The sequence below is a fragment of the Dipteris shenzhenensis genome, chromosome 13 (assembly GCF_047967505.1).
Source record: "Dipteris shenzhenensis isolate YYH24624 ecotype China chromosome 13, Dip_SZ_1.0, whole genome shotgun sequence".
Taxonomy (NCBI): Eukaryota; Viridiplantae; Streptophyta; class Polypodiopsida; order Gleicheniales; family Dipteridaceae; genus Dipteris; species Dipteris shenzhenensis.
The window spans coordinates 52,747,396-52,775,063 of NC_141608.1; the positions used below are offsets into that span (position 1 = coordinate 52,747,396).

At 47.4% G+C, this 27,668-nt stretch overlaps 1 protein-coding gene across 6 annotated transcripts in view; it reads left to right on the forward strand.

Annotated features, from left to right (window-relative positions):
* The window catches only part of LOC147895567 (D-alanine-D-alanine ligase family), a 154,664-nt gene that overhangs the window by 111,660 nt on the left and 15,336 nt on the right, over positions 1-27,668 (forward strand). For all 6 annotated transcript variants that reach the window (XM_087383547.1, XM_087383551.1, XM_087383548.1 and 3 more), the window contains 4 exons: positions 6,867-6,935; positions 7,206-7,270; positions 7,399-7,574; positions 26,994-27,072. In XM_087383547.1, coding sequence (XP_087239673.1) covers positions 6,867-6,935; positions 7,206-7,270; positions 7,399-7,574; positions 26,994-27,072 — 389 coding nt within the window. The remainder of the gene's footprint in view (positions 1-6,866; positions 6,936-7,205; positions 7,271-7,398; positions 7,575-26,993; positions 27,073-27,668) is intronic.

Sequence of the window (27,668 nt, forward strand, 5' to 3'; positions counted from 1 at the left end):
ACCTGAACTAGGCCCTCCTGCCCTGAATCTCCTCTAGTCTCTCCTGAGCCTCCGAAATCTGCCCTCTGATGAAAAGAGAATGAGGAAAACTCTGAATCAATCTCTGAAGTCTGGATACCTCCGCTCTTGCATTCTGATCTCTGGTTCTGAGCTTTTCCTTCTCCTCTTTTGCCCTCAACTGGCAGGCCATGCTGACTCTAGCCAAAGCCCCCTCTACCCACAACAACCAGCCTTGATCCATAGGAGTGTCCACTGACAACCAAGTCTCTCTCAACCGTTCCACGAACTCTGTATCCTGAAAAACAAAGTCGGGAACTCTGACAGAGCCTGTGCTTTCCAATCGAGAGGTAGGAAGAATCTGTAATAGGACTGGAGCATGGTCAGATAAAACATAACCCGGGCGGATCCCAATCTGTCCTCCTCTGGCCTGACCCCAATGGCCAATATAAAACCTGTCAAGTCTGACCAAAGAAAGATAGCCATGGAAAACCCCGGTCCAAGAGAACTGAAGACTGTCTGCCAATTGACAAAAGTCGTCCAATCGAGCATCATCATGAAGTCCAGCATGCAAAACAAAACTATCCCACTCCACTCTCTCCCTATCGGAAAGGCCACCCTCTGTCTGACCCGACTTGTCTTCAGCGAATTCAACCATGTTGAAATCACCTCCAACAATCCAAGTGTCTGCCTGAGGAAGGGACTCTCTAAGCTGTCTCCAAAAAGCACGTATGTGAGCTGGATCCGTGGGAGCATACACATTGAGAACACCAACTACTGTGTTCTCAATATGAGGAATAACATAGCATGCTCTGCTGTCCACTAGTGTACCCTCTTGGGTGATCTCTGAGGCCCACCTAGCTGAAACTGAAATGCAAACTCCTCCCCTCGTGCTATCCGCTGGGCTCCAATAAGTCCGGCTCTGTCCTCTGAGTAAGGATCTGCATCTGTCAATCCTGTCCTGGGAGAGCTTATGCTCCTGGATAAGCACAATGTCTGGAGGGGACCTTGAGGAAATAAACCGAAGGGAGTCCCTAAGCAACTGCAATCTAGGAACTCCCAATCTACGACCATCTGCATCTGAGGTAAATCTGCGGCCGTTCAGTCCTCTCACATTCCAAGAAATGATGGACAACCTAGACATCGGATGGAAGTGAGGGTGTGCCAGTGGCAACGGCACAAAACTCTCTCTTTGACGGCACAATCCAAAGTCGGTCTCTAATCAAACTACAAATCTGTCCCAACTCATGTAAAATGGCTCCATCCAAGGGAATAGTACTTTGGCACGAACCAAGGAGCTGAAAGTCAAACCAACCAGCACTCCTGGGCAAATCAAAGTCTCCCTGAATCTCAAAGAACAGAAACAGAAAGGCCCTGCCGCCGAAGCCAGGTCGAAGAGTCCTAGGGCAAGAATGAATCTGCGAGCGGACAAAATGGTGAACCGATGAAAACTGAGTCATGCTCATAAGTTGTCTAGCAATCTCGCTGTCAAGTAACTCAGCTGACCAGCTTTCGCTCCCTTGAGGTCGAAAGCTACCAGCGGAGAAACGAAGAACATGCCCCTCTCTGGAGAGAGTAGCTGATCCCAAGTACTCCTCTACCTCCTCTGACCATCGGCAAAACACCGGTAGAAGTTCCAATCGAGTGAGGGAGTCTGTGATAACCCCTCGAGCCAAAAAGGCCAAAGCTCAACGGGCAGATCTCTGTCAACCATCCTGGGGTCAGGTCTAGGAGTCAGAAGAGCTGAAAAGGGTTGAGCCGTCCTGACTCTGCTCCTGGAATAGGTGAGAGGGAGAGGAAGAATGTGCGACGAGGTGCATGTCCACATGGGTGACTGAAACTCTCGCTCGATCTCATCTGCTAGGATCTCCCAATCCTCACGCCTGTCTGGGTACTGAGCAAAATTTGTGACCGCACTCGCAAAAGATCTGGATACACCAGGAGTGAAAAGCTGCGAGGACGAGGCTGTGCTGGGAGGGGTTTCCAAAAGGACGCTCCGCATCGCAACAAAGGAAGGTACTATGCGACGGGGCTATGAAAGGGGTCTCGAGGGAACCTCGTACAGGTGCATGAGATCCTGGGATGGGCTCTGACTCTGACCTATGTCGTAAAATACCACTCTCTCAACAGGCTGCTGGGGAGAGGCATCCGTCACCGTAACTGCAGCCTGAGCAGTCTCCTGCTGAATAACTGTCTCCGTAACCAATATCTGAAACTCCGGGGTAGTGGTGTCTAGAGTCATCAAATCCTGAACTACTGTCTCGTGCTTGGTGAGAAGACATGCCTGTGGATGGTCCTCTGCATCTCCCCTTTCCGGGGTCTCCTGCACATGTATCTCGACTCCCTGTTCTACCGTCTCCTACACAGTGTCAAGACCTGCCTGCGGATGGTCCTCTACAACTCCCCTTTCCGGGGTCTCCTGCACATGTGACTCGACTCCCTGAGCGACCGTCTCCTGCACCGTGTCAGACCTGCTTGCGGATGGTCCTCTGCATCTCCCCTTTCCGGGGTCTCCTGCACATAAGTCTCAACTCTCTGCCATCTGTGAGCTCATACCTGGGGCTGCTCGTACTGCTAGCTTTCCCTCTGTCTCCGTCTCTTCGGAGCTCTCCGTGAAAATTGTTCCACTGGAGGCACCTCCAGGTCCTCTAATTCCACTGGAGGCTCCCCCAGAGGAGTCTCCTCTTGTTCTGCTGAATGAGTCGAAGCAGGCTCAGAGACCCCTGGAGGCTGAACTGAAGGCTCTGGGTCTCTCGTAGGATGAGAAGGATGCGGAGTCTGTGATCAAGGCCGACGACTGGGGCAATCCCTAATAAAGTGACCTCTCTTCCAACAGAAAAGACATTGATCAGGAAGCCCCTCATACAAAACCCTTTGCTGCATCTGGACCCCATCTCCCGTGGAGTACGAAATCAAAGTAGGCAAAGGTCGAGGAGGGGGGAACTCTGAAGTGAGTCTGACCCTCGTAACACCTGTACCAGCAAGTGACTGAGCATAGGAAAGTCTAGGGCCTGATGATGACTGTCCTGCCACGCTAGCCATATGCTCCACAGCTCTGCGACAAGAGCTAACCTCATCAGGAAGTCCAGGGAAAAGCATCCAAAAAGAGACCTAACGTGGTCCCGGGGACGTAGTACTGAAGTGCTTCCGCCAAGGCCACAAATGGATGACTCTGCTCTGAAACTGAATCGGAGAGCTCATAAGTACTCTTTGAGCCTGCTCTGCGGGCTGAAGGCCAAAAGAAAAGTACCCTCTGCCAAGCAATTGAAAAACTGTAACTGAGACACCCAATGAGGCCATGCTGGTGTACACCCAATCACGTAACTGTTGGCCTCTACCGGGGAGAAAGCCAATGATGTACGTCAAACGAAAACCCTCCTCTGCTACCTCAATCATCTGCACAATGTCAGGAGGAAAAGAAACTGTGACGAAACACACGCAGAACAGTCTCGGAAGAGGGCCCTGAAGTCCAACCTGAGGTGCAAGGGAGGGGGCAGACGGTAGCTACTGGCGGCCTGAAGGGTGGTCTAGAAGGCAGCCTGAAGGGGCAACCTGAAGGGGGCAAGGGGAGCTCGACCTGCAGAGCCAGTTGGACTGAAGGGGGGGGCGCAAGGTGAACAGGCTAAGGGGGGGGCTCGACCACCAGGGCGCACCTGCAGCAGCCAAACGGGCTGAGAGGAGGCGCAACGCGAGCGGGCAAGGGGGGGTGACCTGAGCAGGGGGGGCTGCCAACGGAAGCCTGCGTAGCCTAGGCAGCAGGGTGTTGCCAAGGGAGCAGGTCGCGGCCAAGGGGCAGGGCGCTGCTAGGGGTGGCTGATGGCGACGGACGATGGCGGGGGGCAGCAGCAAACAAAGCTCCTCCTACGACTCGTATTAGCACTAGCAATGGAGCTGCTCTCCACTACTTTTGAAATCTGCATGATGTATTTCCACTTTGAGCTTGCTTTGTGGGGTTTTTTTTCATACTTTATAGAAGTCTCTTTCATGGAAAAAAAAATCAGTGAAGTCTAAAGTATCTTGCTTTCAAATGTATGCCTTGCTTTGTGGGTTTTTTTTCATACTTAATAGAAGTCTCTTTCATGAAAAAAGAAATCAGTGAAGTCTAAAGTATCTTGCTTTCAAATGTCTGCCTGTCACCAAGTGCGATTAGAAGGAGACGTGTCTTTTCGTTACAAGTTTACAAGCTCTACCAAGGGGGAACATTGCTTGTCATGCCTCCACTATGTGCAGCCAAGCGTAACACATTAACTCTGCCTAGCTCTTTGTACCAGTCTGACATGTGTGCTTCTAGCCCAGGTAAAATTGAAGCCTACATGGATTCGGTAAATAATTAGAATGGAAATAGGTGAGTCTCTTCTTGCACACCACAAAAATCACTCCTAAGTGGAATGATGAAAATCAAGTATGTTGTACCTATCTCCAACTATTGGGAAATTTTCCCTTAAGAAACTGCCTGTGGGCAGGAAGGTTACCCCTTAGTGATGGCATATTGCTTTGCTCTCAACTCTTGTGTGTAGCAAGTGGATTCTTTGGACATTCATAAGAGTAGTGTCCCTTCTCTTTGCATTCGTAACATGTGACAAATTCTTTGGTTCTTCGATTAATACGTGACTTAGCAGGTTTCCAATTAGACTTACCATCATATCTACCAACTTTACCTCTTACACCCTCCTGCTTGAAGTATGAAGTATGCTTCTTTGCTCGAGGGGTGCGAGTAGCAAAGCTTCTTCCTTGCTTTCTTTCTGACTCTAATGCCAAATCCATAGCATCAGAAGCTGTAGATGGTCGAAGCATACGTACATTAGCACGAATAGTAGGGCATAAACCCTCACGTTATGCCTAAGTCCATTTTTAGTGACCGAGACCCTGGAATGACCAGCCCATTTTGGACAGCTCTATTTGACAATATGGGAACGAATCTGAATTTTTCTTCTTCTTTTCATCCCTGTAGATGGTCAAAGTGAAGGAGCAAATTCAACGATGCTAGACCTTTTGAAATGCTATGTGCTTATAAAAAATGAGGTTGGAAAAAGTACCTTCCGCTCATCTAGTTTGTATACAATAGTACAGTTCACAGCTCCATAGGTAAAGCCCCGTTTGAGGTCACATATGGAAAGGTGATTCTGCCACCAATCAAGAGGACCAAAGATTAGATATTTGCAGCTGATCAGTATGTCTGAGACCTCCAAACGGCATTCAGCCATGCGTGGACAGCAATAGAAAGGTCTCATGAGAAACAAAATAAAGCTATAGATAAGCATAGAAGGAACCTTGATCTCAAGAGAGGTGATTGGGTGCTTTTAAAATTTGAGAAAGCCAAGCTCCGCAAACCTAAGGGCAAAAAGAAAGTTTTCTATCAGGTAGTATGGACTTTTCAGGGTCACAGATGAAATCAATGAGGTGGCATACAGATTATAGTTGTTAGAGTATTGGAAGATTTATAATGCTTTTCATGTGAGTCTTCTGAAGAAATATCAAGGGCCAGAGCCTATAGAACCTATAATGGAAGATCCACAAGAAGTGGAGCTGGAGGAGATCCTTTAGCCAAAAACAAATGTGTATCATTGGGACGCAAGAGAGCTTAGGGCAAGGTATTTAATAGATACCTTGAAAAGTTCAAGAATTATTGGCCATTGAATGCCAAGTGGATGGATGAAGACATGTTGTCTAATTATCTACAAGTTCTGGGTGTTTACAAAGAGGCTTTTACTGGTTAGAAGCCGAGGGGATGATACGAAGCTGTAAATATTCCAAGTAAAGTACAGAGTTAGCCATTTATTTGATCATATTTAAAGAGGTCTTCATTTATTTTTTTAAATTATGGTCAAAGAGTTCTTTTAAGCATCTCGACTTCGGTCAAAGACACTTGACTTCGATCGGAGAGACTTCAAGGTTTAGGCAAGAGGGTTGACTCTAGTCAACCAAGATTTTCCAACCTCAATTGGAGAGATTTGGTTATAATTAAGGCGCCTTGACTATTGGTCAAAGCCCCTTAATTATAATCAAAGAGGATTGACCTCAATTAACCAGAGAAATAATGTTTGGCGTGTCCTTTGGTTTGCTTGGTGGGCACACCCAGAAAGACTAGGATTACTCTAGAGTTTATTCTTGCATGCAAAAGCTAACAGTCAATGGGTGCCATGGTGGTGTGCTTTATGAAATTGTTGTAGGTACAAAAGAGGGGTAAAAATGCCCTACATTTAAAGAACTAAGGGAATACATCACCAAGGGGAATTGACCATGGGTGCTTGGAAGGCCCTAGAGAGCCCCAACTCCTAGCATGTACTGTGTTCTAGTATTAATGGCCTAGTGATGCAAGGCTATTAAGGATTATCCTTACAGCACATATTGAAGGGCTAGGGTTGGGGTTAGTTCAATTTTTTGCCAAAAATAATAATAATTGGTTAGTTTTTGGGAACTCAAAAGGCCCTCTCTTTTTGTATTTAATATCACCTTGGGTGGAGAAATAGATCATCCTTACAGCCTAGTAGTGATCTACCCGTTAAAATACTGAGGTGGCCTTTCTATGTTTACGAGTTTAAATATGACTTCTAAATGATTTGGGGATGGCAACTGGATTCCCATTTCCTCTTAATAGTTTGAAATTGTTATGGTAGTATTATATGTGGTTATGACCCCATTTTCGTGCCTTTATAATCTGTAAGGATCTGCATTATGCAAACTGTGTTTGTTATAAAATATTCTTCTTATTTGAAGAAACATCTGACAGATAGGGTGTCTCAGCTTAAATACAATTGTAGCTTGTTCAATCATTATTTTTCATTGTTGTTAGCTCCAATATCAACTGTTGGTATTCTTTGTAAATTCAATTCACTCCGTTGACATAGTGACTCCATGCTCTTAAATAGTTCATGGTGGTGTTGGAGAAAATGGGAATTTGCAGGAAATTCTGCAAGCTTCAAACATTGTCTACAGTGGTAATGAACTTACACAATCCACACTTTTTGCTCTGAGTAACATTGAAGTTTCTCTAATAAAATTTCTTACTTTCTTTCTGCTGGACGTAATGTACATTGGAAAACTATTTTATATGCTGGGTTTCTTCATATAATATGCTGGGTTTCTTCATATAGTTGTTATATAGCACGCTCTCAATAGTGGGAAATGTATTTGGAATTTGAGTTTAGAAAATACACTTTGCTGCATTCCATTCTTTCAGATTACACAAAATGATAATTGGAATACAGGTTCTGGCGTGGCCTCATCCAGGATTTGTATGGATAAGGCAGAATCAGCAATTGCTTTGGCTCATGTAAGTTATTGTTGGGATGCAGTCAAGAGGTGTAGGAGGTGAGCTTATGTGCTGGATTCAATATATTTTCAATTTAGAAGTTGTGCATTAACTTAGTGGTTATGTTTGTTGTCTTCTTCTTGCCAAAGCTTACTACCAAAGGGGTGCTTACTGCACCCAAGGATGTCTGGAGCACAGCTGATATCTTGAAGGAAACTCGAAATTGGAGGACCCTCTGGGAATCTATGTTAAAAAGGCTGAATGCGCGCACCCTTTGTGTAAAGCCTGCTAGTGATGGTTGTTCTACTGGAGTTGCAAGACTTTGGTACGTTTTTGTGATCTTCTGCATATCTTGTGAATTTTCTAAGTATATATGTTCAGGGTATGTGTGATATGTTTCTATGCTGTTAAGGAATTTTCCAGGCATCAGTATATGCCTACCTGGAATTGATGGATCGCTAAAACATGTGCAAACCTTCACAAGATCTTAAACGTCTAGAAATCCTCATCTTGTGAATGTTACTCAACTTCATCTCCCATGGCCCCTGATAAGTACATGTAGATTGTCAGCCTGTTTTGATGCATCTCCCATAGGACCTAACAAGTATAACTGAAGTGTCAGCCTGTTTTGTTGATCTTCTTGACCAGGCTCAGTGGCCTAATGCGAAACCGCAGGCCTTGTGATGGGACCTTAAATCACCGCCACATGCTCTGCCTTGTCTGGAGTAACACCACCATGTCTAGCATTCCAACTTTACATGGGAAAAGCCAGCATAACAGTCTTATCTTTCCATAAAGAGCACTGATTAGGCTATTCTTAAGACCTTATCATGTCACTTTACTTCTTCAAAGAAATCCTGGATGGCAAAACTTCACATTGATGAAAATATGGTACGTTTTCTTGAGGATTCAACCTGACTAGCCCTACTGTCGGCTACACACCCCTCCTCTTGACATTTTATTAGGTTGGGACCTGTATGGGATAGGAAGAAGAGGCAACTCCAGCCACATTGGATGCTCTATGGCCATGTTCAAATGAGCCACAAAGTATTATTCCAATCGGAATGGTTGTCAATAAAATCTACACCTTCCCAGGTGCTGCTGCTTCCGCTTCCCAGTACCTGCTGCACCTCTTGTTCCTGCCCATGAGCCTCCCATTTCTGCCCGTCCTTTCCTCTTATTTCATCCTCTTCTGCTCCACTCCACCCTCGAAAGCCTGTTCCTGCCACCCATTGCTGCTGTATGGACCTGTACGGTAGCCCGTACAGGCCTGCACCTGCCCTGCTCACCCTCTGCCTCTGATCACCCTCCCTCCACCTCCGTCAACTCTTGCATATGTGATTGACGTCCTAGCTCCAATCTTAGCAAATCTCTTCAATGAGGCTATTTGTCTTGGCTTTCCACATACTGGACTCTTAACACTGTCGCACGAATTCACAAGGCAGGGGATCCCATGAAACTGGAAAACTACAGGACCATCATGGTCGGACAAATCATGTCTAAGATACCTGCATCAATACACAATACTGAGGTCAGTCAATTCGCAGAAATGCATAGACTTAGAGTAGAGGGACAGGCTGGTTTCCATCGTGACCACGGGACCATGGATCACATACTCACTTCTTTTTTTTGTGGGAAGAAATCTTTTATTTCTGTAGAATAATTACATTCATAGTTACTTCAAAAACGAAGTAGCTACTACTCAACTAAAGATCTCAGTATAAGCTGTATACACATCCTGATCAATCAAACGAGTCTGAAAACAATCGTAGAATGATTGTTGCAGAGATCGTTTGAAAAAAAGAAAGGATGAAAATAGTGGATCACCAAAGACTCTATGATTTCTATCCATCCATAAAGTCCATAGGGTCCAATAGCGCACCCATACAAAAAATAAATCAAAACCCTGTCTCTGTGGATGAAAGCCAAACAACCAGAAAAATCTGCCAAAAGTAACAGTAGGAAATCGCTGTCGAAGCCTCTGTCTAATGAGAGCAATGAGATCAGAAGTATTTGGACAGGACCAAAAGATGGGAAACACTGATTCAGTAGAGTGCTGGCATCTATGACAAATAGCTGAAGCAATATGTCTGTGTGCGAGTAACTGTCTAGATGGAAAAATGCCAAGGAGAACTCGCCATAGGAAAAGCTGTTGTCGAAGAGGGACTTTGTAATGCCAAAGGAGACGCAGCCTTTTTCTCCACCACTTCATTGGACAATCCATATGCCAAACAGTATTTGCTCTGTGGGAAATCCAAGGTGGAGGTAATAAAACTCTATACAGTGATGACACTGTGATATGTGAGAGCTTCAAAGGACGGGCGTATAAGGAAGGAGAGCGTAAAATCCAATCCTCAAGCCGATTTTGAAGTTCCAAGTGAGGTACCGTCAAGTACGGTTGGAGCATTGCTGAAATTCTATGCCATAAAGGACGATAATGAGCTCCCAAGCCATATTTGCGAGCAGCCATAGAAAAAGATAAAATTGCCCATCATCCTGAACTACATCCGCCACAGATGAAATGCCTTTGAAGGAGAGAAAATAAGAACGTCGGGGTTCTTGTATGGCCAAAGGAGGGTGGAATACTTTAGACCAAAAAATATTCTCTACCCTCAAAGAGTTGCCCGAGAAAGAAAGAAAGAAAGAAAGAAAGAAAGTTTATTAAAGTCTTCGGGAGACCGTGAAGGTCTATGAGACTAAAGATAACTGATACAATGAGCATAACGGTGGTGGTCTCAAAACGGGCCAACCAACCGTTTCTACAAAAAAAGAGGTTATGAAGGACTATGTGTCTAGTCCTGATACAAAAAATATGTGTCTACCTCCAAATGATACAAAGAAGAGGAAGGGGGGGGCACAAAAAAGTGGGGCAGAGGGGGGAGATACAGTATACATGTGCAGGTGGTGATCGTAAGAGACCAATCATAGAGAGGCCATCAAATGGGAAGTCGGAAAAAACCCTGCGATAGATGATTGGCCTCTGACGTCACGCGGCCTAGTCGAGCTCAGTCGTCGGGGGCGGCGGGTGGCCCTGTGGATGAGGGCAACGGTAACCCCAGTGGGGCGGGCCGAGAGCAGAGACGAGATGTCATGGACCTGGATGTGTGAATCTGTCCGCTGACGCAGCTGTCGTGACTGGCTCTTGCTCACGTCCGCGTCGTCGGCTAGACTGAGAAGAGATATCCTGTGGCTGAAAGAAGTCAGTGATAGGCCGCTGGATGTCCTCACGCTGTGTGTGCTTCTCGTGTCGCCGTGCTCGGAGAGAAGTATCTCGGTGGCGGGTCATCTCATGTAAGAAAGCGGCAAGGCACTGCTGATCCGGGAATTGTAGCATGTGTGAGAGGGAGCCGAATCCGTTGCGGAAGAGGCAGTGGTATCGGCCTCGAATGGCATAATAGATAGGACATCTGAAAGCAAAATGCTCCTCCGACTCGATCTCCTGTAAGTCGCAAAGTGGGCAAAGGCGGTCCTCTCGTGGGATACCCTCTGCGCGTCCACTCTCGATCCGTAATCGGTGTGACGAGACCCTAAACTGACCGAGGGAGATCCGGAGCGCATGTGGTAGATGAAGTTGTGTGTAACCCGGAGGTGTGATGAAGCCCTCCTGTGAGATCTGGAGGCAGTGTCGGCGGTAGAAGTCGAGCTTCACAGGAAGCTCGGAGTGAAGAAACCATGTCCGCCAGGTGTGGAGCTGGAGCAGATCCGCCCGAATTAGCTGGTTGACCTCTTGGTCAGTGGGGGAGAGGGGAGATGGTGGAGCATCGACGCTGTACTGAAAAGGAGGCAACCGGTCTAAGTCGAGGCCCAATCGGGTGAACCAATTGAAAAGACGACTATACCAGCATCGCTGGTCCCCATCAACGGATAAGGCCATAGAGGAGGATAGGGCTAACCAAGGTAGGCGGAGGCGACCGTCAGCGGAGGAGCCAAAATCCCTGACTCTGTGGAGGTAGGTGATAGCCTGAAAAGCCGCATCAAGCTGTAGGGGTGAGGTGCCGAACTCTGCTAGAATGATCTGGTGTGGTACCGATGGTTTGCTACGGATCATCCGAGCAAACATCAGTATCTGCAGGCACTCAACTCGAGCCCACTCTGTGTCTGAAAGGTCGACTCCCCACCAAGGGCTACCATACATGCCTGCTGGGCGGACCAAAGAATAAAAAAGAAGAGACTTGGTCCGCGGGTCCTGGAAGTGGGAGTGGTAGCACTGTCGCTCCAGCCTGGCAAGAGCGGCGTATCTCCAGCTGATCATGGCCTGCATGGCCGGGCGCATCGTGAAGATCGGGCCTGAGAAGACAACGCCCAAGTATGTGTAGGAGTCAACTATCTCAACAGGGTCGCGGCGAAGAGGAACTGCTCTCGGTGCATAGCGGGTCTGGAAGTGTTGAAGATCATCACCTTGGTTTTCCCAAGGTTGACCTTCAAGTCATGTGTATCACAGAAGGCCTGAAGTCCATCCAAGTGTCGCTGAAGACCAGTAGCAGAAGAGGATAGTAGTACTACATCGTCTGCGTATAGGAGAATCTGGATGGCAGTCCCCGCAAGAGAGCAGCCTGCACCTCCGAGTGTCCTGATGGTGGTCTCGAGCTCGTTAATGTAGAGGCCAAATAGAGTCGGTGACAAGGGACATCCTTGTTTGACTCCGATACTGCTCGTGATCTCTGGGGTCCAGCTGGTGCCAATCCTGACCTGCCCCGTCACTCGCTCATAGAGAGCTACTACTGCCCAGATAATCGCCGAGTCGTAGCCTAACTCCTGCAGACGTCTGATGAGTCGGGCGCGGGGAACGGTGTCGAATGCCTTGCGGAAATCCACAAAGCAACAATATACTCTCTGTCTCCTGTGTCTGGCCTCCTCAATGATCCCTCTAAGTGTAAAAATGTGATCATAAGTCGAGTGATCCATCCTGAAGCCGGCCTGTCCGGATGCCCTGAGCCCCTGTATCTCTGCGCGAGCACTGACCTCGCCATCTAACACTGATGCATAGATCTTGGACATAACATGTCCAACCATGATGGTCCTGTAATTCCCTGGATCCATGGGATCTCCTGCTTTGTGGATGGGTGTGATAGTGTTCAGGGTCCAGGCTCTAGGGAACCCCTGACAGACAGCTTCATCGAACAGCGTTGCCAGGATGGGGGCTAGAGTTTTGATGCCGTAGGCAACAAACTCTGTGCAAAGGCCCTCATGATCCTTAGCTCGACCGTTATGAAGCTTATGTGCTGCGTGGGTGACTCCCTGGGTTGTGAAGAGGATACAAGAAGCGGGGCGGGGGGTGGCTGAGAGGTCGGGGGGGGCTGATCAGGGATATCATAGAGTGTGCGTGCATAGGTGTGCCAGAGGGAAGTGTCCGTGAGGGGGGAGGGGGATCAGCGTTCTAGGAATTTCCTCCAGAAATCCTTGGAGCTAAACAGAATGTTCAGTAGCGTATCCTCATTCTGGCGCAGGAAGGCTAGCTTCTTGCGACGGACTAGTCGACGATAATCCCTGGTGAGACGTGGGTTGGCCCTAGCGTTTCGCTGGGTTGTGAGTCGGAGTGTGCGGCGTAATGCTTTGCACTCGTCATCATACCATCTGTTGCAAGGGGTAGAGCCAGCGGGTGGAGGGCGGGTGGATCGGGCAGTGGAAGGAAAGATGTGGCGGGCTGCATTGTGAAGGGAGTGGGTGATAAGGGTTGCTCGGTGATCTAGAGAGGGTATGGTGCCTATGTGTCTGAGGAGGGAGGCTAGGTGGGCTGAGTAATCAGGTGAGAGCTTATGATCGAAGTGTATATCATGATAGGTAGTATAGTGTGGGGTGTGGCTGGGAGGAGCTTGGGACACAAGTATATGAAAGAAAAGGTAAGTGTGATCGGCTCCTGGGGGTAAGGGTGCAGTGCGGAAGTCAGTGATCTGTGGGGCTAAAGCAGGAGATCCCAGAATATAGTCGACGACACTAGCTCCTCCGCCATGTGGGAAACATGTGAAACCAGAGGAGGCAGGCCACCGATCTAGTCCATTGTAGATGACCAGATCATGTATACGTCCAAGGTCCAAAAGAGCCTGCCCATACCCAGTAACGGGAGCGCGACTGTCGGCCGAGGAGCGAGGGAAGCCCGAGTCCTCTGTGTCCCTCTCAAGTAATAGGACCAGATCTGAGTGGAAATCTAGGAGTGATGTCTGACGTGCACCTGTCCTTGCGTTGAAATCCCCAACTAGGAGGACCTCTCCGCGTCTGGAGAACTCCACAATGTCTGAGTAGAGATCTAGATAGGGGGATACCCCCGTGTCCTCGCGAAGCATCTGTGCGAAATGTGACGTCTCTGGAGGAAAATAGCAGACTGCAATAAAGAGGTCGCGTGTGGAGGGGCGTCGGAATCGGAGCCATAGGTAACGGGCATGGGCAACCCGTCTAACCACGGATGTCAAGCTCGTGAGCGCTGAGCGAAGGAGTAGGGTCCCTCGGACCCCCCCAATATATCTGGTCTCCTCACGGAATACTGACTCCGAGGTATAGCCACTGACCAAGGGGAGAGGGCGCTTGGGGCTCTCATGTGTCTTTGTATAGAAAGCGATGTCGCGTCCAGTGTATGACTCTGAGAAGTTCCCAGGGTCAGACCAGAGGGTACCATTATAGCTCCATACGGTGCATGCCAAGGGTACTGTGTGCTGAGTCCGAGTCTCATAGACCATGTCTCCCTATTTGGGGGGGGAGTCTGCTACCATGTCTGGAGTACCTGGTGGGGCTCGGCGGCGGGGGCCAACTAACAGGCGGCCATCTCGGACAACAGCCCACTTCCCCTCCTGACGGGCTACATCTCGCTGCTGAAGCAGGGTGCGCCGCTCTTCCACCTACATAGGTGTGAGACCCTCATCCATGAAGATAGTAGGGTGGTCCCGTAGTGTAGCACGCTGCCAGAGTGCTGTAAGTCGAGCCTGAGTATCCTTGAATCGGATGATGAGTGGCTGTGGGCGCGTGGGATCCCGTCCTGTGCGCCATGCATGCTCGACTCCATGCTCGACGAGGCCGAGGGTAGAGGTCACAAAAGCAGTCGCGTCCGCTAAGGGGGTGAGTGAATCTGCGCGGGGGATACCTCGTACTCGGATGTTGAGAGCCTTACTGGCCCTCTGTTCCTGCTCGGCAATGGTGGCTGAGACTGCTGCTTTGGGTGCCTGTCTCGCAACGTCCACCCATCTGGTAGTCTCTGCAATAGTAGTCTGGATAGTAGCGATCCGCTCCTCTACCTTTGGTGTAGTGCGCAGAGCCGCTGTGACTGTAGCAGTGAGAGAGACAACCTCTTGACGGAGGTGAGTGATCTCCTGGCGCATGCTCTGAATAAGCTGGTCTTGTGCTACGATGTGATCCCGTAGTCGATGTAGCTCCGCAAAGATGTAATCTATCATCTCAGGTGGGACCCGGGGGGGTGCAAACTGGGACATGGCGTATGGCTGTGGAGGCGTGGGCGATAGGCTTGCTGTATATGGCAGAGGAGTGGAGAAAGGCTGCTGGGTGAGGGGAAGGGGGGACATAAGAGTGGTGGAGACAGAAGGAAGCTGTGTGGGGGGTGAGGGACTGTGACCCTCTCCTATGGGGGGCAGGCTGAGTGGTACAGTGGTGGGGGGGGCAGTGATTGGAGTAGAGATGATAGCTACGGGAGAAAGAACTGCATTGTCCATTGCACCCGATGTTTTCAGGGCTGGTTGGCTGTCAATTGCTAATCCACTCCTGGAGATGCGTTTTGTGATCTCTCCCACGATTGGCTTCGGAGACTGTTTGGGTTTGTGGGCCATTGTAGGACTTGTTCAAGTGCACGATTTCCAGGGGAGGCAGATCTTGTGCAGCATTGCTGTAGGGGTGCGCAGGCCAGTGGCAAGCCAAGGCTTGCAGCAGACAAGGGCCCTCAGACCACGGGAAGGCTGCGGGAGGGTGTGGGGCAGAGGCTACGGGAGGGGGGGGTGGTGCAGAGGCTGTGGGAGGGGGGGGAGTAGAGTGGAGCTACGGGAGGAGGGAGGCAGAGTGGAGCTACAGGAGGGGAGCAGAGTAGAGCTACACGAGAGGGGGGGACTGAGCGACGAGGGAGGGGGCGAGCGACGAGGGAGGGGGAGGCGGAGCGACGAGAGGGCAGCGAGAGGGGCAGCGGGGGGGGCGTCAAGGGGCAGCGAGAGGGGCAGAGGGGGCGTCGAGGGGCAGCGAGAGGGGCAGCGGGGGGGCGTCGAGGGCAGCGGGGGGGCGAGAGGGGCAGCGGGGGGGGCGTCAAGGGCGGCGAGAGGGGCAACGGGGGGGCATCGAGGGCAGCGAGAGGGGCAGCGGGGGGGGTGTCGAGGGCAGCGGGGGGGGTGAGAGGGGCAGCGGGGGGGGCGCCGAGGGCAGCGAGAGGGGCAGCGGGGGGCAGCGAGGGGCAGCGAGGGCGTGCGGGGAGGGCGTCGAGGGCAGCGGGGAGGGCGTCGAGGGCATCGAGGGGGCAGCGAGAGGGGGCAGCGGGGGGGGCGTCGAGGGCAGCGGGGGGGCGAGAGGGGCAGCGGGGGGGCGTCGAGGGCAGCAGAGGGGCAGCGGGGGGGGCGTCAAGGGGCAGCGAGGGTGTGCGGGAGGGGCAGCGAGGGTGTGCGGGAGGGGCAGCAAGGGGCAGCGAGGGCGTCGTGAGGGCAGCGAGGGCATCGTGCGGGAGGGGCAGCGAGGAGCGTCGTGCGGGAGGTGCAGCGAGGGGCAGCGAGGAGCGTCGTGCGGGAGAGAGAGTCCCTGCCATGCCATTCCAAGTGGGATAGAATGTGTTTCCAATCAAGAAGCAGACGAGAGACAAAAGGGCAGCCTCTGATCTTGCCTTGGATGGAGCCAAATAAAAAATCCCACTGAGTAGGCTGCCAATTCCCAAAGGCAGATGTATGAAGATGTAATAATAGAGAGCGGATCATGAAAACCCAAGGCTGATCTCCTTGCATAAACTGTATCATCATTTTCCCTCTGTGAGCAAGTAAATGCATTTGAATATTGAGAATGTTCAGACCTCCGTGCATCTTTGGAGAATAGAGATGATGCATAGAGAGTAATCTGAGACTTTTCTTGCCATGTTTTGAACGCCAAAAAATTTCCATGATAGCTGACATAAATGAAACCAGATCTGCCTTAGTGAACATAGTGAGAGGCAGATAAAATTGTATGTATGCTATCAAAATGGATTGTGTAATTCTCAGATGAACATGTAATGGCCAAGTTGCAAGCTTCCAATATTCAAGTTTTGCCCTTAACTTTACTAGCACCCAATCAGTTTGTTGTGAACGGGTGAGTCCCCAGCCTAGAGGATAACCAAGATGTCGAATGAATTGAGAAGCAGGGACAATTTCCCCAGGCCACAGAAGGTTGTGCCATTCCTGTGCATGTAACGGCAGCAATTTTGATTTCTGAAAATTTACCCGAAGGCCAGCAGCCAATCCATAGGTAGAAAGAGCATGCATAATCATGGACAGATCGGCCCGAGTATTTTTTGGAGTAAAGAATGAATCATCAGCATATGCCTGAGCAATCGTGCTGCGACTACCAAGAATCTCCAAACCGTGGAACTTGTCAATGTCCAAGAGGTGATCCAGATATTGAAGCAGTGGATGAGTGGCTATGGCAAAAAGTAAAGCACTCAGGGGACATCCTTGCCTGACAGAGCAAGCAAGAGTCCAGGATGGAGAAATATCTCCTGAAAGTATGCAGGCAGCTTTACTATCTTGATATAGCCAAGTGATGAGTTGCTGCATTTTTGTGCCAAAACCCAATGCCTGCATAGTCGATGAAATAAAATCCCACTGAACAGTATCAAAGGCTTTGGCAATATCATTTTGCAATAACAAAACATCCCGCTGTGTGTATTTGGCATATTCAATTCCAATGTAGGCATTAGCAATGTTCTCTGTGATATGCCTACGCGGGACAAAGCCATATTGAGCAGGATGCAACCCATCATGTAAAAACCCCTTTAGCCGATCAACAATCATTTTGGTAGTGACTTTGTAAATTACAGGCATAAGAGTGATAGGTCTCTATTCTGCCAAAGACTCACAAATTTGTTTTTTGGGAAGGAGTTTAACAAAACCTCTTTTCCATGTGTCCGGCATTTTCTGATTTTGCCACGCAGCATTTACCATATATAGCAATGAATGCTTCAAAATAGGCCAGTATGCTAGAAAAAACTCGACTGTTAAACCATCCCATCCTGGGGATTTCCATTTGCCACATGATTTGAGCGCATCTGACAGTTCCCTCTCAGTAAAGGGTTCCTCCAATTCCAAAGCTTGAGTATGGGAAATGATAGGAGAAACATGTTGCAACAGTAAATTTCGTGCAAGCAAAATCTGTTGCGAGGGAGGAGCTGCAGAGCCAAATTGCTGAGAGAAATGATGCACACAAACAGAGGCAAGCTGTAACCGTGAAGTAGTCCATGATCCATCAGGCATAAGCACTCTGCAAATTTCTATTTTGATCCTCCTCTGATGTAAACTTTTGAAAAATTCTTTGGAAGAGCAACCTTTATCTGTGAAGGCTCTTTGTCTTGCTCTAGTCTCCCATTTAGCCAGTTTCCTGTGATCATTTAGTTTAAGACAACGTCTGGCCTGGCATAGTGTTGTTTGCTCATGCATGGACAACGAACGATGATGACTGAGTTTAGTGAGGTCTTGACAAGTAGATTTGGCCTGAGCAATGGTTTCCCTCAGAGTCTTCATGTAAGACTTGCCATAAGCTCTAATCACCACTTGCATTTTAGAAATAAAAGAATCCCAGGCACTATCAACATGAAGATGGCTGCTAGAGGAAAGACAATGAGCTGCTTCAGTAACCATTGCCTTAAAATCAGCATGTTGCAAATAACTATTGTTTATGATTAGATGTCTCCTTTGTGGCAATCTATCATCTGGCATATTATGAAAAGATAACCGCAGCCATAGCGGTGCATGGTCTGAATGCACAAAGGCATAGTCAATCCACATTTTGCATGTGAAATCCCCATTTTGTTGGGGAGCGACACTATACCATCGATCCAGACATGCCTGATAAGCGGAAAGAGCATTATGTTGGAAAGTGTAGCCCGGTGACAAAGGCTGCAATTCCTTCCAAAGGTCAACCAGATCCAAATGCAAAAGTAGTTGAGACCATGCATGCCTTTCAGGAGATAACATATGGTCATGTCTGGAGGTGTTGTCTCCCTGTTGTGGAGCGTTATTGAAATCCCCACATATGTAGGCATGATATCTCCACGGATATTGTTGCATGGCATCCCAAATTGCAGTTCTTTCTCTAGAGGACTGAGGTGCATAAACTGAAGCAAATTCAAACACCTCTCCTCTAATAATGCATTGGAGAACAAGCCATCTGCCTTTGTTGTCATTTAATGCAATGACTGGTTGAAGCTCATGTTTGATCAGAAGGACAACCCCTGAGAAAGAGTGCTCCCCAGCATAGAAAATATCATATCCACAGTAGTGTCCTGTCTTGCCTGCATAAATATGTTGGTTGTGCTCTTGTAATGCCACTATGTCAGGCTGAAATCTGTTGATGTACAGCCACACAGATTTCCATTTCCTACTGTCACACATGCCCTGGACATTGAGTGTGAAACATTTGATGTGAGCAGTCATATATACAGGTATTTATAGTAATGTAACAACTATGTACAGCAGCAAAATTTATGAGGTCAGCCTTGCATTTCTATCTCAAGGTCGAGGCCTCGCCCCTGAGAAGAAGTAGCCGCCTGAGAAGGAGACAGCAAAGCAGCAACCTCTTCTTCAGGGAAGAGTGTTTTGCTGGCTGTTACTGCAGCCCATGTAATCCCAATTCCTGTATTTATCTCTGGGGTATTTCCACTAGAAGATGCACCATTCCAAGTGCGGGGGGGTGGAATTCTTTGAGCAGAAATAGCTTTTCTTGGGCTTTGCCAGCCATCAGTTGAAGGTTGCTTTCCTTTGGTCAAGGATTGAATAGCAAGAGGTGAATGTGAAGTGAGATTCCCATTGGGAGCCACTAAAGCTTTGCCTTTATCCTTATGGTTGTCTACTGCTTTTATTTTTGTTGGCAACTGGAGTAGGAGCATCTTTAGTAGGCATGTGAACTGGCAAGGTGGCATGAGGCATTTTATGTTGATTCATTGGACACTGTGAAGCCATGTGTCCAAACTTTTTGCATTCAAAACAGGCCCCTGCAAATAAACGCCATTTGAGTTTATAAAAAGCACTTCCCATGTTCACATTATTCACCGTGACTGAATAAGAGTCCGGTGTGGGATTATCAGTATCCCAGAGAATGCAAAATCTGTTTGAGTTGCCATTTGGCCGTGGTGGGCAGACCACTTTACCTAAAGATGCTGCAATTTTAGGCAAAAGTGAGGCCATACATTGGGGGAAATCAACAACTTCAACCCAAACCGGGCATCTGTGTCGGATTAAAGCCTGAAAATCCCTTGTGGGAGACCATGGCAAGACATGCACCATTTGCTACCCAAAAAAGAGAGGTGAATGTTCCAAAAGCATTTGTCTGTGAATCTCATCCACCATGATAACCTCAAAAAAGCCCCTGGCTGCATAGTGTACTTTACGAACAAAAGAGCCAGCCAATGTGCGTGTCAGCCAATTGCCTATCTCTGCAGCAGGTGGCATCCGGCCTGGAAAGAATAATATGACTGCATTCTTGGCATATTCTTTGACTGGATCCACAATTTCATCGACCTTAACCATGAGGCCAACTGAAGGAACCGAGTCTTTACACTCTTTTCTCGTATCTGCAAATCCTTCATGCATTACATCATATACCAGTTGAGCCTCAAGAGTATCATGCATCGGGTCATGCTGACCCTCAACCTGCTTTTGCTTCTTGCAAGGAGCCGAGCGCTCCTTTTGAAACGTTTTTTCATATGAATACTCTACCATGACTTTGTAAGAAAGGGAGCTTGAGAATGAAGTACCTGTAAAAGGGTAGTGAAAGCCAAAAAAAAACCCGTCCCAAAGAAATATTCACAGGAAGCCCACAAGAGAAGAGAAGAAGACTATAACTGGTAAGGAGAGAGCAGAGGGATAGGTGAGATTTTGGCGGAAGACACAGGACTGCTAGGGAAGACACCGGAGCAAAAAAACCCCAAAACTTGTACAGCAAGAGGTACGGGGTAAAACTTTACGAAAGGGACTGAGCAGGTTGTGTTGTACGGACCACCAACGGGGTTGTACGGAGAAGTCTGTACGGGCGATGATGGATTGCATAGAAATACCAAATGAAATTTGTACGGAGGCTGGGTTGTATAGAGAAACTGACGAAAGGAAACTGACGAAGAGAAACTGAATGAAATTGGTGCGAAAGAGGCTGGGCGTACGGAAGCTGACGAAGGGCTGGGCTGTACGGAAGCTAACGAGGAGACTAGGCTGTACGGAGAAGCTGACGAAATCTGTACAGAAAAGGCTAGGCTATACTGCGTTGTACGAAAAAACGGAGAGCAAGGAGACAGCACGGGCCTGCATGCAGATCTACGCAGGTATGGTGACCGTACGGACGTACAGAACGTACGGAACGTACGGACGAAAGGGCCTGCAGGGGGATCAAGGCGAGGCGCTCCTCCTCTCACGATGACTCACCCCACACACACACCAATACACACACACACACACACATTGGATCACATACTCACACTCAGGGTTGTCATTGAGAAGGCTAGGTTATGGAGACAGAGTTTCTATTGTTACTTTGCGGGTTTGTGCAAATCCTTGACAGTATCAAGGGGCCGCCTTTTTAGATGTTACAGGAGTTGGGTTATGAGTGGAGATATGGCACTCTATGAGAGGCTTTTGGGTAGAGTCCGGATAGGAGTTGGATGGACAAAGGAGACCAGAAGACGACCCAAATTCATCCTGAATGATCCAGTGGGGAACTGATGGCTTATTGCATATCATCCTCGACAGCATAAGAACTTGGAGACACTCTATCGAGGCCACTCTGCCTCACAAAGATCCGGTCCCCAACAAGGGCTACCATAGATGTCTGCTGGCCGGACCAAGAAGGTCGAAGAGGAGAGTCTTGGTGTGAGTGGAAGCATTGTCTTTCCAGCCTGGATAACGAGGCATATCCTTTGCTCAAACGGACTTGCATCATCGGCCTCATCGTATTTATAGGAACAGAGAAGAGAACCCGGAGATAAGTGTATGATGAGATAATCTCAACTCACGATCCATCGCAGGTTAGCTGCTCTCCATGCATGGCTACTCGGGATGTGTTGAAGATAGTGACCTTCCTTCTACCGATATTGAGGTTCAAATCATGTGACTCACAGAATGACTATAATGCATCTAAGTTCTCTAGAGGTCCTCTGTAAAGGGGGATAACAACACGACATCATATGCGTACAACAAGATCTGAGTTAAGGAACCAGCGAGGGACATATATGCCTCGAGCTTATCTATGTAGGCCAAACACCTTGTTTGACCCCGATAGTGCTCAACTTGATGCGGTGTTCCAGGTCATCACTTATGGTTCGGAGTGTACGACAACTGCTCTTTAGGGCAATGTAGACTACCATGGCTAGCACTATCGTCTTCTATGACCCTAGCAGATGAGGGTGATTAGAGATGCTAGTATGCATACATGCAGGTGGTTAGAGATTGGGGATCCACTGCACGGTGCTTCCAATGCAGCATTGATGTGCCATTTCTCTTGGTCGGATATCATGAGGTCAACCACGTCAGACGCGATGACCTTCTACAACTATGCACATTCAGGACTTGGCTGGCACTAAGTGAGTTCCCAATGAAGCCCAGCTTCTATAGAGATCAATGTTTTCACTTTTTCGATGAGAGCTTTATCTATCCTCCAGGATATACTCGGATTCATCTCCCTCATTCATTGAAAATATTTATTGGGCAATTTAGGGTTTCGTCACATCGACTCCACATTGAGAGTGGACGAGTCGAGGGAGTACCGAGGGCGAGGGGGATTTGTGCCTTGTGTGATCTATAGGAGATCAAGTCAAAGGAGCATTTCATCTCCACTACGAGATCCAAGGCTGCTACTATTGTTTGTTCGGAGATAGCTTCTTTCTAGGGGGTGCATCACACAGCTCAAGAAGCCTATTAGAACTAGACTTTATGGGTCCAAAGATGCTAGAGAAGGAGTGGCTTGAGAGACCTTGATTCTATTGACCCATGAGGGAGGGCTTAGTATCATTGATCCTGATGTTCAATGCAAAGCTTTGTAGTGCAAGCTTGTTGCCAAGAGACTCATGCTAGGTCAAGAGCAGTGGAAGGATCTCTTCTTGGATGCATTGGGTCATGTATTCCTTCCTTAGGTGTTCAATACATCACTAGGTGGGTCTGCACTCCCCCCCCCCTTCCTCCTCTCCCCGCGTGCTTACCAAGCTCAAGTTTGGAAAGGTGCAAGATCATTAACAATTGTCTTCCCTTTGCACCTCACATCGCCCCTCAAGAGGTTTTTGCCTCTCCAAACCCTTATGTAGCCCTTAGATTAGCAACCCAGCTGAGGATCTTGGTGATGATGACTTACCGAGATCTTTTACCTCTCATACTCTTTTATCGAGAGGTGATTTTCTAGACTGTGTTGCCTCTATTTTGGCCACTTGATTGACCCTCACCTTCAGCTTGGGCTCATCAAACTCCTGTCAGATAGGACCTTCCACCAGCCTCTTTCTTCTCAATGAGAGTTGTCATGGAATGTTGAGGGATTGGCTGGGATTCCAACCCATCGTAAGGAAGCAAGTCATCAATGACAAGCTTCACCCCTTGGTCACTCATGGACCAAATGGACATTCTCTTCCTCCAAGAGCACAAACTCATTGATAGGCGATGCGGCACGATAGGCAAGCTTTTAATTACGCATACTTTTTGGTCCAGTGCTCTTTCGATCTCGTGGACTCTGCGTTTCCATTTTAGCTTCGATTCTTTGCAATGTTATTGCACATGGTACTTTGATCTAGCCAGGGCTTAGTGGATCATCCGTTTTCTAGGGGCTTCGAGATTGGGGTGCTCAATATCCATGCACCAGTTCTAAGGAGGGATTGTGTTGTCTTTCATAGGTAGATTTGAAGCTAGTTGTCGTAGGTCGACTCTCGTACTAGTCTTTAATTTCAGCCTCTTTACAAGCCTGGAGTTAATTACATTGTGCGTTGACGCTGAGTCAAACAACACAATGACATCATGATTGGCTACTTGCCCTTTCATCTTAATTAACTCCGTATAGTTAAAAGGCTATATAGCCCGTTGGTGCGGGCTTTGATAGGACATTATCAGGTGCATTGGTTACTAGCTTAGCAACAGACAGACATAACAAAATAGGTATTGACCTTTGAGAAGATCCCGCTAGCTGAATCTGCATCTGTTATGCTCTGGGACTTTCCTCCATTTCCACGTCGCATTTTGAGATCACCATCTCAGCTATCCGACGATCCTTGTTTCGTGGACAATCTTTCCACTGATGAGGCTAAAGGCATCCAAAACACAAGCCTTCTCTCCTTGCTTTTTCTCTTTGCTCTAAGTTCAAAGAAGACTTCGACCAAGCCCGGGTTGCCATTGGTGTTACTTTTCTTTTCACTCCAATGGTGGTACTTGGTTTAGGAGTCTCAACTGGCTTCGCCTGCTTGGCTTGACCACTAGGTTGTGAGGCTTTCCCTTTGCTAATCCACTTCTTCTTAAACCCAGTTTTCTTCGGGTACTCATATCGAGTCCCAACCTGCATAAACCCACTTGGTCTGTTCCCTTTGGCATCCTCATAGTTCAGGGCTATGGCAATTGCTTCATCTAGCGTGTTTGCATACTTAGCCCGAACTTCCATCTTGATCCATTCATTCAGTCCAAAGATAAAATCTTTTACCTGGATTGACTGAGGTAGAGGTTTATAAACTTTCATTACACTTTCTCTGAACTTATCAATGTATTCCGCCACTGATAAATTTCTCTGACGAAGGTTTCAATATTGATCCCAAGCTCGGGATGCTTCGTCAGGAGGTAAGAAGTGTTTTCTAAATTCTTCTTTAAACCCCTTCCAAGTAGTGGATGCCACTCCATCTTTCTGCTGTTTTATCCACCACCTATCCACTGCCTCATTTAACATATGGGTGGCTTCACGGATTTTCTTCATATCGTTGTTGATTTCACAAATGGCGAAGGCCTCGTTCCATTTGTGTAACCAAGTCTCTATGATATCAGAACTACGGTAAGACATCCAACCAGAATACTTTTCTGGCCTATAATTGGCAATATTAGGCACCTTAGCCCTCCTAGGCTCGACCGTATGAACACTGGATTCAGGCTCCATTGGAGCTTTACCCTTCTCTTCATGAGATGGTGTGGCAGACACACTATGAACCATTTTCATGAGCTCGGATTGCCCTACATTTGCTTGTAATTGTTGCGCTAAAATCTGTTGCAAGGCATCCTCCAATAATGCAATTCTACAAGACAGTGTATGGCTTGCTGGGCACGACACTTGCGGGGTCGGCCGGGCTCCCGACTCTACGGGATCCACCCTAGAAGCTTCTTCTACTTCCATTTAGGTCGATGGGTGTGTGTTTTTTTTTTTTAATAAATAAATAAAATGAATAAAACACCACCTAAAACTCTATTCACAAATTGCTTTTCAATCTCACAACCACAAAAGGTGTCTAAACAGGTGTAACCAGCAACTGAAAATAGCTGAGAACCAAGATGAATATCTTTTCCCTATACTAGGGAAATATCTGCAATCTCAAATAATTCAAAGGCATAAAGAAATAGAAAACTCCCTGGTCCAACTTTCAGTGTTCAAGCTCCTGATTGCCTCTATTCGACACCACGCCACTTCGATACATCCAAATCCACTCAAAAGCGCCTCTAAACTGATTTTCCGTCAAGTTCCATCAATATTCGGACGGGAAAAAAATGGGATTCCGTCACTGATGTACGGAATTCTCATGACGATGAAATTCGACTTCACCCAATCGTCAACAAGCCTTCGTATATAACACACAAAACCAATATTTCTGAAATCTGAAATCGTGATAGTAATATTACGGGATTGTGACCTCCGTCACCAACGGACCCCAAAAAAAAACTTCTGCTCCACCAAAAAATTCGTCCCAGCCACTATCACGTAGAGGTAATCATAATTGATTCTGATTTGCTGAGCCACCACACGAAGGTTCTCTAAGGTCGTCAGCTAATCAACGGAACCCGTAGTACACAATCGTTAACGTTCATTATCCCAACGTTGATCCACCAAACATGAACGACCGGTTAGTCAAGGAGCTGTAATCGTTATAGCGTGAGTAACTACAGAAACCCGCTTGGGCGTCGTTGGGTATGATGAGCTTCATGCGCTCGACTTCTGCGTGTAGGGGAGCTTTCTTGTGCACATCTAGCGACGGACTCTTGCCGTTAGGCTGCGCTACCAAAACAGAGACGCTGGAGGCTTGTCGGTTCTTGAGCCTGATAATTCCTTGTAAGGTCTTTTACTCATTACGCTCCAGCAGGTCTTCCGTTGGGTATAACAATGACCAACCACCGTCCCACGCTCTGATACCAAATGTTACACATCTATTAATGTACAACCTATTCAATCCTCCCTAGCCAACAATCAATCACGGGGCAAGTACTTAATTTTCCTCCCAGCCAATTCTTGGTGACAGCAAACTCTCAGAACAATACACACACGTGAAGGCTCCAGCTTGCATATTCCACCAAGCCCCAATTCCCTAGATGGATCTAGTATGCCACATGTCTACATTCTAGGGTACCTCTTAAATGCATATTTACTACCCCTCTCTTGGGATATCAATTTATTCACTTGCCCCTAGGCACATTTCCCACTTAACGCATTTAAGACCCATAGCCTTAGACCCATCTAGTTAGTGCCTTGTCACCCTCATCAAGGACCTTGACATTAACCCCTTTGACTATTTACATGAAGCCCAAATAAATATAATACAAACATTGATCCTTTACAAAGGAAAATATCGATTGACCCTTCCGAGGTCATGTTACCTCAACTTGAGCGTAACAGATAACTTCTTGAAATTTCAGATATCCAGATTTGTTTGCCAAGGCTGCCCTCTTACTCCCTTTCTATACTTGTTCGCAGCTGACGTGACAAGTCACTCGCCTACTTATAGACACAGATCATTGGACTTCATCTTCCCATGTGGAAATGACGAGGAGTTTCTTGATTGTGGACTTTCGGACTACACAACGATATTCGAAATCCATTGGATTTTGGGCTAATGATCCAGATACACTAGGATGGGGTACCACTGCCATTTATATGGAAGGCCAAGTAGGCATGGATGTGACCCCCACTCAGCAGTTTGCTGCTGTTATGGAGAACATTAGGATGAAGTTATTTTAGTGCCATTCCTACTAGGAGTATGTCATGTAACTCAATGGTGGAATTCGATTTGACAATATTGTGTGAGTGTAGGGGAGTATGATACGTAGATAATGTGAAGGCTAGTAAGCATGTTTGAAAACATTTTTGGCGTTGAGGTATTTTCATAATTATAGCTGATTCCTATGTTCATTTAAAAATCCCCCTGAATGCTTTTTGCCGAAACAATTTTTGATGAATGAAACGCTTTTTAAGAGTGTCTAAATTCTCAAATATATACCCGTCCGGGAAAGTGATATTTTCTTGTGATGCAATAAACCTGTCATGGATAAAACATATTTCAGAAGAATGTTTCTTTGCAGGTACTTCTGTAAGGCTCAACCTTTTGATCTTGTAGTGTTTCCAATAAAATTCTTAACCAAGCTGCTTTTTTGGTGTGTAGTTGTGCAGAAGACCTGCATTCATATCTGGTTGCAATTCAAGCGAGGCTACCCCAGTTGCTTCTGGGAAGCTTAAGCAAGGTATTTCTGTCTCGTGTATTATTTGGGCACAATTACATGCAAGTTCTTACAAATAGTTTTGTGGCTCATGCATTTGGCCTGAATCTATCATGCTTGAACCAGGGTGCAATGGCACAATCTTGATGTATGTGGGTCACCTATTTGTTTTACTTAAGCTTGAGCTTATAGAGTTGGGTGTATGATCAAAATTACATTGAGTTATAGGATTATCAAGATAAATGCTATGACGTGTGGTAGGATCATTTGATAGATAGGGTTCAATATGAAGGGGCTACATGTTTAGGATCCCTACCGTGGTTGTCATTCATTGATCTAGGACTATTTATTACTGATATGGAAGCTCAATATGAAGGGTAACATGTTGTTAAGGATCCCTACCATGGTTGTCATTCATTGATCTAGGACTATTTATTACTGATATGGAAGCCTGCTTGGTTAAATAACATGCATAAGAGCTTGGTGTACTCCAACAGAAGATTGGAAGTGCCATGAGATCCCTTTAGTATTGTATTCGAAAACAAACCATGGTCCGACCCTCTCATGAAAGCCGCTTTCACCTTGAACTCTTCTCCAAGTGGACATGAGGGTGTGTATAC